This window comes from Poecilia mexicana, unplaced genomic scaffold (assembly GCF_051168715.1).
Source record: "Poecilia mexicana isolate PSO_F unplaced genomic scaffold, ASM5116871v1 scaffold_17, whole genome shotgun sequence".
Classification (NCBI taxonomy): Eukaryota; Metazoa; Chordata; class Actinopteri; order Cyprinodontiformes; family Poeciliidae; genus Poecilia; species Poecilia mexicana.
In genome coordinates this window covers 12,888,023-12,907,505 of record NW_028263386.1, presented here as the reverse complement: position 1 = coordinate 12,907,505, position 19,483 = coordinate 12,888,023, and the positions used below count along the sequence as shown (strand labels likewise).

At 36.5% G+C, this 19,483-nt stretch overlaps 1 protein-coding gene across 2 annotated transcripts in view; it reads left to right on the top strand.

Annotated features, from left to right (window-relative positions):
* sntg1 (syntrophin, gamma 1) overlaps positions 1-19,483 on the top strand; it is a 43,056-nt gene that overhangs the window by 20,508 nt on the left and 3,065 nt on the right. For both annotated transcript variants that reach the window (XM_088014345.1, XM_088014344.1), the window contains exons 11-16: positions 4,595-4,633; positions 8,795-8,911; positions 10,522-10,593; positions 11,055-11,207; positions 11,330-11,426; positions 19,352-19,458. In XM_088014345.1, the coding sequence (XP_087870471.1) occupies positions 4,595-4,633; positions 8,795-8,911; positions 10,522-10,593; positions 11,055-11,207; positions 11,330-11,426; positions 19,352-19,458 (585 nt within the window). The remainder of the gene's footprint in view (positions 1-4,594; positions 4,634-8,794; positions 8,912-10,521; positions 10,594-11,054; positions 11,208-11,329; positions 11,427-19,351; positions 19,459-19,483) is intronic.

The following is a 19,483-nucleotide window of genomic DNA, read 5'->3' as shown; positions in this document are numbered from 1 at the left end:
TTCAAATAAATGCTCAAATTAGCTTTTTATATTTGGGAAAAATATATATAAAAAATATCCTGTTCTACTGAAATGATAAAATTTAATCAGGATAATGATCTTCTTTTATTCCTTAATTTTTTTTTCAGATTATCTAAAGCAAATACAAAAACCATCACAGGCATGGTTCACCTTTCCTTCATGACCATGGAGGAAGCTCTTGGGTTGAGCTGATGAGTAGAAAACACACACACTCTGGATGATCGAGAGACAGATCATCAGTTTGGAAAGATATTACTCTATGGTTCCTCTCACTGCATGCATTAGCCTTGTAAAATGTTAAAGCAGAACAGTGCTCCTGTTATTGTAGCAGTATTTCTTTTATTAAAAAGAAAAAAAAATCTATTATTCCTTAACACTGGATTTTTGAAACCGAGTCATAAGTACTCAGTAGTTGATTTCTTTCTCATTTCAGTGTGAAATTATACTGCTGCAACAACCAATTCATTTATTTTCAGGCTCTTTACACAACTTCAACATATTTCAGTTGTTTCTTTGTAGAAATCTCTGAGAATTAATAAGGAATTGCGAAGCTTTAGACCTCATAGACGTAAACAGGCTTTTGTGTTGGCTCTCCAAGGGACATGACTGTGGCATAAAGCTAGCAGCAGAATAAAAACTGAGGATTTTGTAATTATCATGTGGCCATGGGGATGGTTTTGTGTCTGGGTGGGGTGGGGGGGATAATGGAACCATGGTTAATTGGAGAGGGCCAAGTGAGGGACACACTAAACATAACACACATGACTCACTGGATTTCTCACTGCAGCCTTGGCATTTACAAAGGTGTTTGATCGAGCTGCAGGAGTAACATAGACTGATGCATGAGGTGCAGATTGCTGCTCAGAAAATCTCATTGTTAGGGTTGGTTTTGTGAATGAAATTGATGAGCCACTAGTGCATTTCAGTATTACTTGTTTGGCTCTTTGAAAGGAGATTTTGTAATTTACTGCACGAGTTTCGTTTCGGTCGTCCGATTTCCTCCTGCTTTCATCACACTGAGGGAACACCAAAAAGGCATTTGGGACGTATAAACTATGTTATTGATTTAATCATCATTGTGTAATTCCAACAGAGTCCTAGAGAGATCTTTGAAAAAGTGTAAGAAAACTCTACTTTTAAATTTAACTCCCATATATATTTAGTTGAAACCTGATATTTGCATGTGCAGTATAAAAAGAGAATATGGCAAGATAACCCTTTTTTCACTAATATTAAATCACACTGATGTTGCCCTGCTAGGTCATTTTAAAAAACTATCCGTTTTTGCAATAGAACTTCAAATACATAGGTTTACATTTCTTTAGTATTCATAAATTATCCTTTCACACTTTGTGACTTGGGTCAAACCTTTGTATCAGACCAAAGGACTTCCAAAGGTTTTCTTTTTTTTTTTTTCTGAGTGAATATTCAGTCTTTAATCTATCTTGTCATGTTGCATTTGAAATAATGCCTTTTTCCTTTCTGAAGGGTTTTTCCATCTCCATCCATCTCCATGCTAAATGTTATGACATATGGACATTCTCTGTCCTCTTTGTGCTTATATTTAATTGTTTGAACATGTGAGTGTGTTGCTCACGCTGGATTGTTTTGGCATTTAGCAAATAGAAGTAATTTTTGGTAATCCTAACTGACCAAAGACAGGAAAGGTCTCGTCTAATTTAATCTGGAAAGATATTATTCATGTATAGAGGGTATGTTCTTCTATAAATAAAAGCAGCCTTTTGAACTACAGCATTTCGAAAATAAATTAAGGAATAGAGTGCTTTGTTGCTTGCAGATGTCAGTCTTTTGAACAATCTATTTGCAGTCAAACGTGTATCATTTGTCACGACGAGACGCTTTCATTTCTTTGAGCGATGGCGGAGGAGGAAAATCCACTCTACTCTCTGCGCTCGACAACCCCCCATAAAGGCTCAGTGATGTTCTGGTCTAGTGGCTGGAGAGGCCATCTCAGGGTACATGAAACCCCTCTTGAATTTGTTTAGCGAGGCATTTGAAGGCATCATTGAGGACATTATGAAAGGAAGCACTTGCTCCACTGCGCCTAATGACTCCCACCAGTCAGCTGCCGCGCAGCAGTGCTATTGCACGCCAAAGTCCGTCTGCCATTTTATTTTCAAACACGATTTGTGAATCAGATGTGATGTTCGGAGAAGGCTTGATGACGAGCCACTTCTAATGACTCATTGCGTTCATGTTTGGGCGCTCTACTCTTCACACCGTGTCGGGTTTCTCTACGCATTGACCTCGAATACAGGCCTATGTTTTTTTTTTTTTCTTTTAATCACAGCTCAGCTCCAAGTTTCCAGCTGTTTCTAGCAAAGTGCAGCCTGAACACTTGGGCTCAGAGGTGCTGATTCAATTCAGTGGAAATCTTTAAAGCTCTACTTCAGTAACATTCAGCAGCTCCCACTGTTAAGAGTATTTCTAAGTTCAGTCAGCGGGCATTGGGCTGGGATCACTCTCCCTTCTTATAGATTAGGTGTTGTCCTTTTTGTGTGAGTTTAAAAAGAATCTTGAAGTAAAATTTGTGTTTCCTGTAACATGGATGGATAACAAAACATTGCTAATAAGGCAAATAAATGCATACATTGGTATTTAAGTTTGCCATAATGAATTAAAGCCACAAATATATAATTTTAGTACTTTTTGAATACTTTAAAGTGAAGATACAATGCTTCCTACTTTTGATATAGAGCTTGTGTTATTCATGACAGGGCACACCAAGTTTATTTGTAAAAACCAGTTTCCCTCAGCAGGAAATATTTAGTGATTTTAACAATTAATTAGGATACTTAAAAATAGAAGACAGTGCATGAGAAAGAGATGACAGCATTAAATATTTTCAAACGAAACAGCATTTAGAAAAAAAAAAAGCATAAATACTGCAGCCAAAGATTAAAGGGATTTGAATTTACAGAACATTAAAAAAAGGAGACAAACAGTAGTAGATTTTTGTTTGCACTTCTCAGTGGTTAAAACGTTGAATTGCTTCTGTAAACTTTATTTTATTTTTAGCAGCAACGTTAAATGATCTGACAGTTTTTGGAGGCATCAGGTGTTCAGAAAGTGCGTTCACCAATTGCTTTGTGTTGATGATGTGAACACGTCCCAGATCTCTTCATGCTTCACAGTTTTAATCTGAGTCAGATGTACAAATAAATAGGAATCATCTAATGCTTAGCACATAAGAAATACATGGATTGAGTTAGAATGCTACATTTCAGGGTTTTAGCCAGACCTTTGTATAGAATCAATAAATCTCAATTTAGATATAGTTTGCCACCATTGCAATAACATGGTGAGTGTGTCAGATTGTTACTATTTGTTGTGTACTTTGATTTAAGTACAATAAAATCCCTCCCAAAAATAAGTTTTCGGCATAAGGAAAAGTTTCCAAGATGATTTTGAAGTCGCAATTATGTTTTCTGCATAACTGCTGCTTCACACTTAATGCAATGACAAGTAGGCAGTTCTAAAATGCAAGAGCAGCTGGTTAGCTCAGTCAGCATGGTTCTTATGCTTCTTGTGTTGTCATTTACAGGGTTTTGGTTCTTTGGTGCAGTTTTTAAAAACATGGTTCCTTGTGAAGTTTCTTAAAATGGAATTAAATATATAGTAAATATTAATTTCAAATCTGTCTTGGTCTAAATGTTGTGAATCTTCAATAATAAGAAGTCATAAACAAGGACAAATTCAAGAAAAAGCATCATCGGGAACATTTAAATAATATTTTCTAACCAACACAATTTGTTACCAGTAAGAGATTAAATAAATTGATCACGCATTTATTTCTCTTTACATCCTGGCAGAGGCCGAAGTTTCCTGTCTATATCTTTAGAAACAGAAAGAGGTGGATTATTGATTTTGAGTTTAGAAGCTTAGAAGTGAACCGATAAATCTCTCCTGATTTGAGTTAAAGCTTCACAAACCTGCAGCCTAAAGACCCTAGAGCTGTATCTGAGAAAACCTGCTGTCACTGTTCCCATATATTTGCACTCACCTCACATCAGTCTTTTTTTCCCCCTTTCACAGTTTCTCTGCTGAAGTAAAAACATAGCTTTTCTTTCTTCTCTCCTCTCCCCAAACTTTAGTGTCGTTTAACAATTGCTCACTCCCCTGGCTTGTTCTTGTCTCTGTAGGAGGATGGACTTGGGAATGGACATCTTAATTTGGTGCTCTGCTTCTAACAAAGAGTTATATTGATAGTGTAGCTGTGGATTAGTTGCGAGTGATACCTGTGATCTGAACACAGGGTTTTAATTTGAAGCCTGACTGCTCTCTCTGCTTTTATTACCAGAGAGAGAGAATTGATGTTTTTAAATGGATTTTTTTTAAGGAAGAGCCTCAGGACCTCGTGAAAGTGGCTGGATCTATCTCATTTTGAAATTTGCATGCTTTGAATAAATTGAGTTCTGCTTCAATATGTGTGGTTAATATGTTGCCACTGTAATGTTTACTTTTTTTTCTTTGCACGGAGGCACAATGGGTTTTTTCAATTTTTTGTGACAAATGTTACAGTGGGTATTGATGCTCCTGTTAAATTTTGCAGGTGAAGAAGATTAACAGGAATTTTCCAGTAAACCAGCAGGTGAGCACTTCTATTAATTATTCAACACACTTTATTTTACATATCTGTAATGTTTGTGCTTTAGCCGACATTAAAACTGAGGTAATTCTGAGCCGTTCTGTAAGTCAGAGAAGTTACACAGGCCTGTATTGCCAGCTATTACAGCACATGGGAAGTGCTTGCATCATTTAAGTCCATCCACTGGGAGATGATCAGAAAACAACTTAAGTGCTTTCAGTCAGTTAACTCATCATGTCAACCTTCAGTCTAAATTGAGAAAATCAAGCAAGCATCAAGGGCTTTCTGCTTATTTACTGCAGCTTCTGCCTTACAACAACAACAAAAAAAATAGCAGCCATGCAAATTTAACGTAATAATTCAGAATGGGAAATTACACAGTGTCACAAATCTTTTCACATTGTTGTTCTGTAAATGAAGAAAAGGTCTCGCCATCTTCTTGTCAGTTCATACCTCTGTTCATTATCGTCTGGTGGGGCTGTTGCTATATAACTCCATTTCCTAGTAGTTAGTTTCTTAGTTTATTCTGGTTTTCTCCTAGATCAGTGTTACTTTCCTCTTGGTTTGTACTTTTACATTGAGAAAGACGATAAACTCGTCTGTCTTCACCAGTAAAGAAATGCAACAATGTACTGGAATTTTAGGTGCCTGAGCGAAAGCATAAAAAAAGCATAAACGTGAACTCCAAACTCTGAAGGATGTTTAGAGAATGTGCAGAAAGGAACAGTCAAAGGTCCCTGCCTCTGTATTAAGTTTTTACAGAGGTTTTCAGACCAGAGTTGTTGTTTTCAGACCAACAATTGATATTGGTGGTTCTATTCAAAACAATTATTTTGTTGTTTTTTTCCCCCACAAATGAGTACAAAGGCTCAAAATAAAGTTTGGATTTGTTCTTAAAAGATTCAGTGTGAGATTAGTTTAAAAAAATTATTTATTTCATGATTTTTTAACGCCTTTACCAAGATATCGTCATCATCCTTCTACACATTTGTATGTAACATTTGTATGTATGACTGTGAGAACATTCTAACCTTGTATTATTAAAAAAATATAGATTTTAAACCTGATGAAACCTCAAAAGATATTTCACATATAGTTCATATTTAATACAGATTTGTCCTTCCATTGAAGAATATTGACACATGTCCTAACCTTACTATTTTTGAAAATCTTAAATCTCACCTCTCTTCAGAGGAAATTAGATGTTTAAATTTTTTCCTATCCCATGTTTTTAGATGAAGAAATAAGGATGACATAGTTGTGTGAGAACTGTTTTTGCTAAGGCCAAAAATCTTTGACTTTTCTCACACATTTTCAATTTATTGTGAATAAAACCAGCCCTTCATTTCACAGCTGGTTTCGTGAAAACAAAAAAAGAAATCAGAGAAGCAGCTTGTGATTTTTTTTTTTTTTGTTTGATTTTTTTTCCAGCTCCAAGCTGAAACTCAGAATGTTTCTGTCAACTTGTCAGATGAAAGCCTTGGGTATACTTTTACTAATGAGGAGGAGGAGGAACTGGATATGGAAGCATTTAGACTCGTTTAGAAGCTTGCAGGTCTGTTTCAAACAGGATGAAGGGACTTTTGACAGCCTGTTCGCAAGTTGTGGAGACTTTAACTCAAACAAATACCAACTTCAAGCTGAAAAACCTTAGAGAGATCACCTCCAAATTTAATGTAGTCAGTCTACAGAATATTTTCCCCAGGAGTCGGGGAATCATCAGGACTTTTTCACACTTGGCTAGGCATATGAAACATACAGCAAATGAAACTGTATGTGCCTTATTTTTTTCTAACATTAGAATTTGTTGGGTGATCTGGAACCTTTCGGTGGAATAAATATCGAAAACTGAAGAAATCTATCAGGCAAAAAAAGCTTATTTTATTCCCATGTATGTACTATCAGGGAGAAAGGACAGTAAACATGTGCCAGAGTTTATTATTCTTATAAAGAATTGTAATTTTACTTAGAGATTTGGTGCATTTTCTTTCTAGTTGGACCATCAAGATGATGCAGCACATTTTTACCAATTACCGGACTTTAGACAAATGGATGTTACGTGGTACACCATGCAGACTTATTTCCCTATCCAATATTTTGATTTGAAATAATAGGGACAACAGCACTGTTAACAGAGACTGACCAATAAGCAGTTTAAATGCACCTTACTTCACCTAAAACAACTTCATCCTTCTTTGTGCAACACTCCGATTTAGAATTTTCTGCCCACTTTTACATAAATGAAAGGATAAGATCTCCAACTGAAAGATGTCAAGTTAAAACTTCACCAGCAAAAGAACATGTTTTGTCTTATCCCGATTTGACACACAAAGATTTGTTCTGGTATTTTCAGCATGAATCTAAAATTCTTGTTTAACTATGTATGAAATTTGGCACTTCTGAGTTAAACGTTAATAATAAATAAAGCCAAACTCTGACTTGTTAAGTATGTATGATTTTTGACACACTAGAGATATCGTTTGATAATTAGTGGTTTGCCTCTTTTCACCATAACATGAATCATTAAATACTGTCAGGGGTATCCAAAAATGAAAACTTGTCATATTTTTGGAAGAAAACGTTCCATAAATTAGGCGTGAAAACATGTGATAAAACCTTTATGCTGCCAGTCGGAATAAAGCTGGAAAATAAGTGTGTAAATACTAATGAAGTAAAGATGTCAGGGAAATATTTATATGAAGAAAACTGTGTTTAAATAAATTGTGTACAAAGTAGCAACAAATTCAAAACACAGAAGGGTTGTATTTAAAATTACTTTTCTTCCTGTTGGGCCTCAAAGTTGTTGTATTTTATTAGACTTTTTCCAGTGTGCTAAATTACTGTGGTCCTCAAGACTATTCTGCATGTTTTAGACGTTTCCCTGCTTTAACACACCAGATTCAGAGAATTCCAGTTCAGCAAAAGCCTCCTTATCTCCCAATAATTTAAATCATGTGTGCTGAAGCCTAAAACATTGACCATCACCTAACATAATATCTAGAATAATAAAGTTCAATCTGTCATTTGGTGTGAGGAGCACACCAGGTGAAATGTTCGGGGTCTAAACAAAGCAAATGTTTAAAATGCGTAGACTGTGCTAGTCATGCTGAGGTGTCCTTATTTATTTCTCTGCAGCAATAGCATTTTTGTTATTACAGTTTAGTAAAAAAAAATGTTAAAGGTCTCTTCCTCCATTTATATTCGTCATTTTACGACTTGAATTTTGAAATTCATTCTCCATTGTGTCATTAATGTGTCATTGTGTCCTCCACATTTTTATAGAGCCAATCTTAAGTTCTCTCACTTAAAGTTTAGATGTTTAGCGAATCTCATCATGATTTGTGTAGAATAATGGGGCCCTTTTTAGTCTTCTCTAAAACCAAAACAAACTAAATAGTTAGTTGTCCGTCTTCTGTGCAATTTCTGAAAAAGTACAGATACTAACCCGTCACTGCTGAGTTAGTTTGGGATTTGAAGATTGTGTCAAAATTTGCACTTGCCAGAATATAGGTAGATTTTTGTTTTCCGAGGTAAAAATTGGAATCTTTACACAAAAACTCTTCTCTATAGGCTCATAAAGACAAAGGAAGAACAAAAAGAGTCTCTACAGTTGCAAAATCCCTCATTTTCCAGGCACTTTACTTCACAGCTTTGCAAAGCTGGATTTAGTACCAAAATATTCACGGATGAAATGTTCTTGTGATTATTTGGTGAACATAGTTCACCAAAAAAATCATTACTGGTATAAATTTGTTATAAAAGTATTACTGATTGCACTTTAAAAATCAGGTAACTTTATGTTATTAAAGGTAAAGTTTAAACAGTAATGATTTCTTGGTTAATGTCAAGTTGTCATAACAAAGACATTTTGGATAATGTCAACTTTGTATTAAAAGTGTCATAATTTACCGAATGACGCTTTATGACAACAGTCATAAATATTCATGAAGGCTTATTCATGTTCATGACAGGTGTTATGTCATGTTTATGAAAGTGTCATGTCAGTCTTATTCAACCCCCTACAAATAAAGTGTTACCATCATATTTCTTATTTCATGGCTAAAAATCTAAACATTTTTAACACCTTTGAGCTAATTTTTAATTCCAGTTGATTTTTATTTTACTTAAAGTAAAGTACACAATGCTGTTTGCTTTATTGCACAGATTATCTACATGGGCTGGGTCGACGAGAAGGAGCAGGACTCTGTTCAGGACAGGATGTACTCACCAAAGTTCCTCGCTCTGAGGGGTTCCTCACTCTTCAAGTTCACAGCTCCTCCCGTAAGCATTCTCTTGTGTTTGATTTCTATTTCATCAGATCAAACTCCTGTTTTGGATTGATGCTTTCTGCTCCTGAAGCCAGGGGGGGGGGGTATTTCATTTTCATTTAATGCTAATCTACTGTTGAGGAAAGGGGGGAAAAAATGCTTCCCTATTTAAGAAACAGGAAGCAGCTCACTTATAATCATTTGTGGTGCATTGATCTTTGTCTTGATTGATGATGATCATTTAATGTGTTTACATTCTGCCAGCTATTTGGGTTATTATGACGAGTGGGATAAGCTGTCAATGGGCCTGTTGATGGCAAGAGATTGATAGATAACTGAAATTGCCTGCTGATGGTGATTGTGCTGATATAAATGGAATATGCTAATGTGAGTGGATGAGGGAACATGAGAGCCTGCATGTTCAAAAGTCAGGACATGTTTTGTTATTAATCCAAACTAGCTATCTGGGATTTATGGCTTCCTGCATGTGGGAGGATGTAACTGGAATTCGAAAGGCTACAGTGGGTTTGAAAAGCATTTTTACCCCGTTGACGTTTTCGAGTTTTGTCACGTTACAACCATGAATTTTATTGGGATGCACATACTGGTGAAGTGGATGGAAAATGCAAGTCTGAAAAGCATAGAGTCGATTCTGACCCCCTTTAGAGTGACATCCTTAAATCCCATAAAATCCACTTCAACCAACTGCTTCAAGAAGTCTTATATACACTCTACTTGTATGCATGTTAAAAAGGCCTTGGTAACTCTGAAGAAGCAACAGAAACCCATTACTCCTATTAATAGTGCAGTTATTTTTGAAAAAAAAAAAAAAAGTAAGCTATTATTGAAAGAAAGCCTTACGATGTCCCATTAACAATGTTCCCCAACCCATGTAGAGAACTCAGCTGAGACATAGAACAAGGTTTCTTGTCAGACATCATCATAAATGAACCATGTGCTATATGGTCTACATTCAAAATACTATGTGGTGAATAACCAACATGCCACATCATCCTGAACCTACAATGAAATGTGCTTTTGGAGAGCTATCTTCAGCGAGACAGGGAAGCTGATCAGAGTTGATAGGAAGATGGAAGGAGCAACATACAGGGCAACCCTGCAAGTAAACCTCTTAGAAGTTTGAGACGTTAGAGGTTTTCCATCCAACACAGCAGGAGCCAACTGAATCCAACTGAGAGTCTGTGGCAAGACTTGAAAATTGCTCTTCACAGGCTCTCCATGTGGAAATATGACTAGATTTAAGATTAGTATAATTTTCCTTCTGCTTCACAAAAATGCATTACTTGTATCACAAAATCTCAATCAACTACATTGAAAATGGGAAAAATTCTATTTGCAAGTTACTGGGTACATCAATCAATCAGCAAGGAAATACTGTAATGTTCCAGTCCTTTGGATTTGACATGTTACTAGCAAAAGCACTGTGCATTGTTCTCTAAATATTTTTTTTTCTGTATATAAAAAGTATTTCCAAGGAATTCCCTGTTGAAAAGAAAAAAAAACATGCTATGTTTCCTCTTAGGCACAGTTCCTGATATTTTTTTATTCCTCTCCATTGAGACATTTCTTAAATCAAACACAACATTCATGTGCTGTTTTCAGGTGACGACGTGGGACTGGACCAGAGCAGAGAAAAGCTTTACCGTGTATGAAATAATGTGCAAAATTTTAAAGGTATCACAGTCCCTTTTTTTTTTTTTTTTTGTCTTTTTACTCAATTCCCCAAGCATTTAGAGCAGCAGATCTCAAACAGGGTACACCAGGAGAATATTAAGCAGCAGAAGTGAATCTGAGGGATGCTCTCATATGACTCACTTATACAGTACATTTGCATGTATTCTTCTTGCTGTTCCACAGACAGACTCAAGGCTTGTAGTTATTATTCTATGCAGGTTTCAGGTCACTTTGAATTTGATGGTGAAAATTTATCTGCCACTCATTATCTAGAAACGGATTTTGAATAGCTAGATATAGATTCACAAATGCAATTATCTGTAGGCTGACCTTAAATTGCAATTTAGTTTATAGAAAGCTGTGAGGCGACACATTAGATTATGATTATTAAAGTTAGTAACGCCTGTCAGGGAACTGTGCTGCTGTTGCCTTATCTGTCAGCGTGCTCTGTGTTATCTTAGGACAGTGACCTTTTGGACAAAAGGAGACACTGCTTCAGTGTTCAGACAGAGAGTGGGGAGGACATGTTCTTCAGCGTAGAGCTGGAGTGTGAACTGCTGATCTGGGAAAAGGCTTTTCAGATGGCCACGTTTCTGGAGGTGGAGCGGATACAGGTCTGTTTTTTTTATTTAACAGCCTCAGGCTGTTTCAGCACAGTTGCTTTAGCACAAAAAAAACTGATAATACTCTCGAGATATCTGTAACTGTTGTAACATCGTCTCTTGCTGTTCTGCAGTGTAAAACATATGCTTGCATAATGGAGAGCCACCTCATGGGACTTACAGTTGACTTCAGCATGGGATTTGTGTGCTTCGATGCTGCTTCAAAGGCAAGTTCATGACAATCCTCTCTAAATTCTTCAGGGTCTCCATTTATCAGTTCATTTCTCAGCCTTGCAAAGTTGGATTTATCTATACATTTTTCATATCAATAGTTTTGTCAAGTTCTGACCTGCTGATGCCGATATTAGCTATTTATTGCAGTTCTACAAACTTTTGCTGTCTAGTTTTTGCACAAACTGAAAATTCTTCACATTAAAATGTTTGTAGTAAAATAATTTATTGAGGGCATGACAGAGAGCTTTCACTGTGAAAAGTATTTAAGTATATATAATTTACAAGACGGATTATACCATATATAATTCTTTTGTGCACACCTCAGAATGAAAAAGGTGTGTGCACTTACATTTTTGTCTACAAGACTAGAAAATAACATGTCTTATGCAAGTAAGCTGTGATTTGCTGTTATGTTTTAGATCTTTAAAAAAAATAATAATAATCTATTAATGACCTTCAAGCATTCTATTGTGATGAATTAGGACCGGCGGAAACGTCATGCATGGGGAGCAGTCAGTGTTACACAGCTCTGCATTTCAACAGAAGTTTACAAAGTTTTTTAGACAAAGACAAAATGGTCAGAGTTTACATTCTAAACTGTCTTAACATCTTCTCCTAACAATAAGCATTATTGGCATGGTTTGCATGTGGTGAGCATAACATACAAACAAGTCTCTGTATTATATATAGAGCTATTGGACCTTTTCCAAAAGAAAGCAAATATTTCCTAATTTAGCAGAAACCTCTGAGATATTGAAAATAACTTAGTTGTCTTTTCACAGCAAAATGTTCCACACTGGTGATTGTTAATTTCAACACGACCCAGTAGTGCTTATGTAGATGGTGTTCACTGATCGGTAAAAAAAAAAAAAAAAAAAGGGGGCTGAATTTTTAGATTTTTCCTCTTCTGAGCGGTGAGTATCCGGTCATACAGTTGGCCAACTTCTATGCCAGGGCTGCCAGGGCAGGGGAATCCTTTGTTATCCATTTAAATATGGAGGAACGCTCTCCTCAGCGCGTGTTGCATACAGTTGGATGGAACAAATCATGACGCCTCAGCTGACTTCTTTTTTTTGTGCTGCTGCTAACTTATTCTGCTCACTGTGCATTTTAGGAGTTGTGAGTTCATTTGTTTTGACGGCTGAACCCCTCCCAGCTAAAACCTCTTACTGCAGCGTACAGTTCATTTTGGCCTTTCCCCAAGTCTCACAGGCACGCATACTACTCCACTGGTGCACATTATGTTGATGAGAGGGACACAAGCACTGCCATATTGTTCTCTAAGATTTTGGCCCCGATTCCAGCAGAACGCGGCAACAATGTCCCCCAAGCATGACAATAATGTTGCCAGAGTATTGTTTATAGAGAGAAATTCACCAAGCACAATCCATATGTAAACTGCAGTAGCAGACAATGTGAGTGGGATTATTCCATAATTAAAAACAGCTTTTGGCAAATTTGACAAGCATGCTGCTTTCTGACAGAAACCAACCAAAATGTAACCGTTTGACAAACCGATCTGTAATCTGCGGGTTCAAAATACAGTCAGATCTTATTCCATCTCTGCAGTACCGTTTCCACATGGACAACATACAAAGCAAAGAAAACACTGGATGAAATATTCATGGTTAATCTCCACCACCATCTCTCTGCCAGTGCTTTGGTTTGGACTTTTTCCTCTCATGGCTGCGGTTCTCTTCTGTGCTCACACACATGAGAATCAAGTAAGCTCATCTCTGACCTTTCAAAGAGGAACACACAGCGAGTGGGCGGATGAATCAATGCATGAATATGGTACTTACTACTGCGTAATGTGTTGCATATATTAGGACATAAAATATGTAAACTCAAACAGCACAATGCAGTTATGTGTTAAACTGTGGCATTATTATTCAGACAATACCGACTTCCAGTTGGATACAAAGTCAGTAAAAAGTTCTTTATTGCTGCAAAGTTAGGCAAGATAAGTATTTTATTTATTTTTTTATTTATTTTACTCAAGCTGGAGTTTCAGCAGACTTCAAAATTCTGCTCTAACTGGTTGACTAAGAAATACTTTGTTCAAACAACGCACTGACACAATTACACATGGATTTATCATTTATTCCCATATATTCCTGACCCAACACAGAGTTGGTCTTCAATAAACTCACATCTAGCTCCTGATAACATGCTTACAGGAGTCAGGGACTCCCTATAGATATAGATCCTTGAACATGACAGTAAGTGTAATGTACTCCAATGGCCTTCACGGTAACCAGATCTCAACCCAGGAGGGCGCCTTTGGAGAGTGGTGGGAAAGGAGATTTGCGTCGTAAATCTATAGCATCTGTATGATGCCAACATGTCAACACAGAGCAAAATCTCAGAAATGTTATAAGACACCTTGTTGAATCTATGCCCTTGAGAATTAAGGCAGTTCTGAAGACAAAAGGATTCCCATCTGGTAATAGCAAGATGTAAATAGTAAGGTAGATGATGACTGTATCTCCCTCTTAGTACATTTTAAATGTTGTACAGATGAAAAAACTGCATTGCTAAAATCTACATGGTGCTCAACATGAGAACACTGACATAAAAAAAATGATTCAATCAGTGTTAGGCTACTTTAACAAATCCTTGACAGCTTTTCTCTTTAAAAAAATAAAAATAATCAGTGCTTACTATGGAAAGTAATAACCTCCCTGCTAAAATAGTGCAATATAGCATCAGGTTGCCTAAACCATTTTGACAGACTGGGGAATCTGGGGGTGTCTGGCAGTGAGATGAGAGCAGTAGATCCTTGACTTCAGGGTGGCCCTTCTGTGGTTCTGCTTTCCTCTGGTGAGACCCATAGTAAATGTAATGGGGACCTAGGGGGGTCCTTAGACTGCGTCTAATTAGTTGTACTCTTGTAGACATCCTGGAGCTCTTCAAAATTTATTGTAGTGCATTGTCTTAGGAGTAGATACATCCACATTAGTATCAGAATAAAATGTTCCCTAACCAGAATATTAGCAGGATAGTAAATTTCTTGTTAAGTATCTTTTCTGACTCGACTTTTCTACTTTGAAGTAGCATACAATGTTGCCAATGGAAGGTTTTGTTCTAATATTGACATGGCTACTTTTGGTATCATTGTCAAGCATCAATTCTCATGTGATTAGTAAACATAAAATGAAATCCAGGTACAATTTTATGATACATATAATTTTTCCAGTGGTAGGCATCACAGATTGCATTTGTTGTGATTGCGATTTTGTTTTCTTCTCATCTTCCATTTGGACACTGCAGACTCTTTAGACACAAGAGAACACTGGGGCACACACCGTCCTCTGTAGCTTAAAATGTCTTGGCATGGCCACCACAAATCCCTAATTTTAGTCCTGCTGAGAATTTGTAGACAGATCTGAAAAGATGAGTATGAGAGAGGCTGATTCAGTTCCGCTGGTTCTGTTTGGAGGAACAAGCCAGAACTCCAGCACACTGTTGTGAGAAGCTTGTGGAAGAAAAATCCAAAACATTTGACCCAAGTCATGGGTTAAAGGCAATGCTACAAAATGCTGAGGAAATGTAGTATGCTTGGTGTTGTAGAGGCTGGACAAAATTGCAGACAAAAAATGGGCATAGTCACAATATGCATGCCAATTAAAAAAACAAAAACACTTACAGAGAGGGTCTGCAGGGAACCAGATACATGCCACAGATGAGCAACCCCAAACAATGGAAAGCAACGGCAAAACAACGAGGATGGGGAGCTACTGAGGCAAAGGTAGAAATGACAATGCAACCTAAAAGCCTAATCAGATGGAAATGAGAACAGCTGAGGGAGAAAGCACGCAGAGGAGAACGAGGTGATTGAGAACAGCTGTGCTGGGAAGCAAGCTGGCACGCTGAGGGAGGAAGATAAAAAGAGCAGGAGAAATGGGAGACCATAAAACTTTAGGGGAAAACCTCTGAAACTATCATAAACAGTTAACAATAAGAAACACTTGTTTAAGGAGCCTCAATCTAAATGTACAAATGAAAATACAGCCAGAAAAGAACGAACATAGAGAAAACTGAAATGGCAAGATTTAAGATGTAGGAATACAGGAAGGATCCTAAACAGGAAGCACAACACACAAACAAGCCAGGATAATGACAGTATGTAAAATTCTAATTTTAAAGATTTTTATAAATACAATTCTGAGATCTTTTCAGTCATTTTAACAAATACAAATCATTTTTTACTCTGAATTAACTTCCAACATGACAATTTTTGTTTGTAAATTTCTGGTTTCACCTAGTTAAATGTTTAACCAAGGTATACCCTTGATTTATTGCACCTTTTGGAAAACGAGAAGTGTGTCAAACTAATAGCAGAACCTGAGCTGACCAGGAGAGTCGGGGATAACCACACAGGGTTCCTGCTTCTCCTCATTCATGGATGTTTATCTTCTTTTCTTGTGTTTTTCCAGATCTTGAGAGTACATAAATTAAATTTGAGGACCCTGCACTCTGCAAATACAAACTAACATTGTTGATTCAGCTCGCAACTAACTGCTACTATAGGATGCTGACTGATCTTAGTCTTTGTGTTGGCTTCAAATGAATAGCTTGGAGCCTGCAAAGACAGATAGATTCTAAGGTGAATGTGATCTCACGCAGTAATGAATTTGTTTCTGCCAATCAAATGTGTGTTCTTTTCCCTGGGGAAGCAGAGCCTGCCAAGCCGGTGATCAGCCAAGCACATCAAAGTGCGGGGTGAAGATTGCAGTTGTGTCTTTTTCCTTCAGTATTCTGTGTTTGTAATCTACTTAATTATTATTCGATTTTATGGCTTTGATTTAAAACTTAACATGTCTCTGAGGCATCATCTCATATGATTTATGCTTTTTGGGCCTTCTGATGCCAAGCTTTGTGACACAGTAAAACCGAATAAAACAATGAAAGATTATTTTACCATTGTTTAAATTGTGTCTTAAAATTTGCAGACCAACTGGAGAATTTTATACCAAACAAGAGGACAGCGAGAAATGTCAAGTCCATTCAATTAAACTCGTGTGACATTACGTCCATTTTCTTTTGTCTCAGATCAAAAGCGAGCAGGTTTAAATCCTGAGTAAAGAAACAATATAACTTTCTGTTCCTCCGTGACAAGGCTATCTATTTGTAGTTGTAGTATCTGGTGAAATACTCTACATTATATGCATTCAATATGCATCGCGTTCAGCAACAGAAGTTTAAACCACGAGTCAGTGATGTGATTAGATAAACCATGAAAAGTGCAGAATGACTGTTTTAATCCTGGTTATCATAAGGTCTTCTACTATATGCTGCCATAATGAATTTTGAGACAGGATACTTATTTAGTAGATTTTTTTTTTCTAATTATTTGTAAATTTAGATTTTCAAAACCTTGACTCTCTTTACTTTTTGATATGTTATTCTGCTCATTATTCTCAAATGTCTGTTTTGACTGAATTGTTTGGTTTTGGTTTTATATATTTCTTCTTTTTGCAAGATTACCAGAAGTGCACAGAAGATGAGTTTCAATTGCAAATATTTTATTAATCGCAGAGCAAAAATGAAATGTTGTTATAACTCATATTACACAATCTTCTTCAAAGAGTTGTAGATGTTGGTGGCTATGGGTAGGAAGGATCTCCTGTAGCAGTCAGTATTACAGTGGCTCAAGTGAAGCCTATGACTGAAGGATGAAAAACAGTGTGCTGTTTAACATTGTCCTCAGTACAGCCTCAATACCTGCCTCCCTCCCACTTCAGATGTTAACATTATACTAAAACTTTTTTCAAACACCAGAGCGAAACCCTGAGTGTTGTTTTTAAAATCACCAGTACAGATATTTGTGAGAATTAAATAGATTTCTGCTTCTACCTAAAGAAAAACATTGTAGTTTTCATGGTGAAGCTTTAAATCTCTGCTGCCACACAAGTAAGACTTTGCAAAAAGTGGGCTCTATTTTAGAATGAATTTCTCACTTTTGGAAACCTTAAAAAAATTGTGCCACTTGTCTTTTTAATAGAGAAAAGCTGTGTCACTACAGGGGTCTTGAAGAGGGTAATATCAAAAACAGTGGGGAAGTGGCTTTTAGTTGGCATTTAAAATTTCCCTGAAAATGAAATGTGCTGTGTGGGAAAGTCTGCCCTTCCTTCACTTGATCTAAAACTAGTTTAAAAAATATTTAAATATAATATGAGTGCTCTACTGTTGTTATTAAAAAGAGATGCTGTACTGAAGATAATTTCCTGCTAAGCAATCCATTATTGACAGATACATAAATATAGCACTGGGGCGACTGCTACAGGTGATGAAATTTATTATTTTCCTTTCTCATCCTGGTATTTTTAAACTAGGAATCTTCAGGAAAATTAATAAAGTTTTCAGAAAGTAAAAATATGATCTATTGTCTATATATACACTATGTTATCTATTTATTTTTGTTTCATGAAGACTTAGATTCATTACTGCTAGCCATCGTCAGGATAAAACCAGTTTGTTATCAACAAGTATCAATAACCCATAATCATGCCAGGTTTCATATACAACAACCAGGTATTTTCTTATCGAGGCACTTTTTCATAGAAACTTACCAATGTCGTCTTAATGCACACATAAAACCAAAGAAAATTAAATAAATACATGTGACTTCAATGTATGCTAATAAAATACTAATTTCTGATAACATAACATGGAAACCAAAAATGAATCAAAAATATAAATGCTTGTATATACTTGTATCAGTCATTATAAATACACACCTACTTTGCCAATTAATCAAGGTTTGGATTCAGGCATTTTAACTGTCAGCTACTGTATCACAACATATGTTCACAAATGATGACAAGCTTTTTTATTTTTTTTTTTAAAAAAGGACAACCCACTTGTGTTTCAGCACATAATGTAAATTCAGAAGAACAGCATATCCAGCTCTCTCTTGTGGTCCCTTCCTTGTTTGCAAGAAAGATTATGGTAACGCTACTGATGTGCCAGGTTAATTAAAAGATGGTTTGTTGCCATGCAATATCCTAGCTGAAGCACGCGTGTCATTACATGATTGAAGAACTGTACATATAAGCAAGAATATTAAAAAGAATCCTGTGAAAACATGTTGAACTTGCATTCAAGGTTCCTCTTACATGCATGAAAAAATAGCAGCTAATAGACTTTAAAAAAAAAAAAATTGTCTGTAGCATAAAATAAAGATAATGAAAAGTTATACTTCCACTGCTGCAATAAGTTGAGCGCTGCAGATGTCTGGGCTTTTAGAACGTCACCTTCTAAATCTTCCTGATAAAGTTGCTGTGATTGGCATTGAGGACAAGATAATGCTCTATCATTACCTCTGACAAGATTAGCATGAATGAATTTCAAAGGCAAAATAGATGAGGTGACACTTCTGCTGCACTCTGATTATGCTTGGTTGTTACCCGCTGTAGATTTTTACAAGAAAGACTGTTTTAAAAAAAACATCTAATGCACATGTCGCGTTATAGCATCATTTCTCATACCACATTTAACCAAACTGTTACAGTTGTTCCTACAGTCCCAGGAGCAGTTTTCACTGTCCAACAGCGTGCGCACACTGTGACATAGTCAAGTGGAAAGCACAGCTCACTGTCCACCTGAGGAGTCTGAAAACTGACTCACTGGGAAGCTTTTGTTTACTGATTTTAGCACTAATTGAGTCACCGAAGCGCTACTTCATATTAAATTGTGCTGCGACTTCTCACTTTTTTTTTTCTACCGGCAGCAACGGCACAGTCATCTCTCACAATGGATTGTACTTGACTAATCTGCTGATGTGCCTCATTTCCAATCAGCTCCTTGAGGATTTTATCATTTATAATTTATGAAAAAAGTGACTAGAGAAGAAATACTGTAGTTGAATTGCAGCGAATATGGAGATTTAGTTTTCTTTTTCTTGTCATTTCAGGCAGTACTGTGGAGATACAAGTTCTCCCAGCTAAAAGGATCATCTGACGACGGAAAGAGCAAGATCAAATTTTTATTCCAAAATGCAGAATCCAAGTCTATTGAAGCAAAGGTGAGTCTGGTTTTACGAGATTATA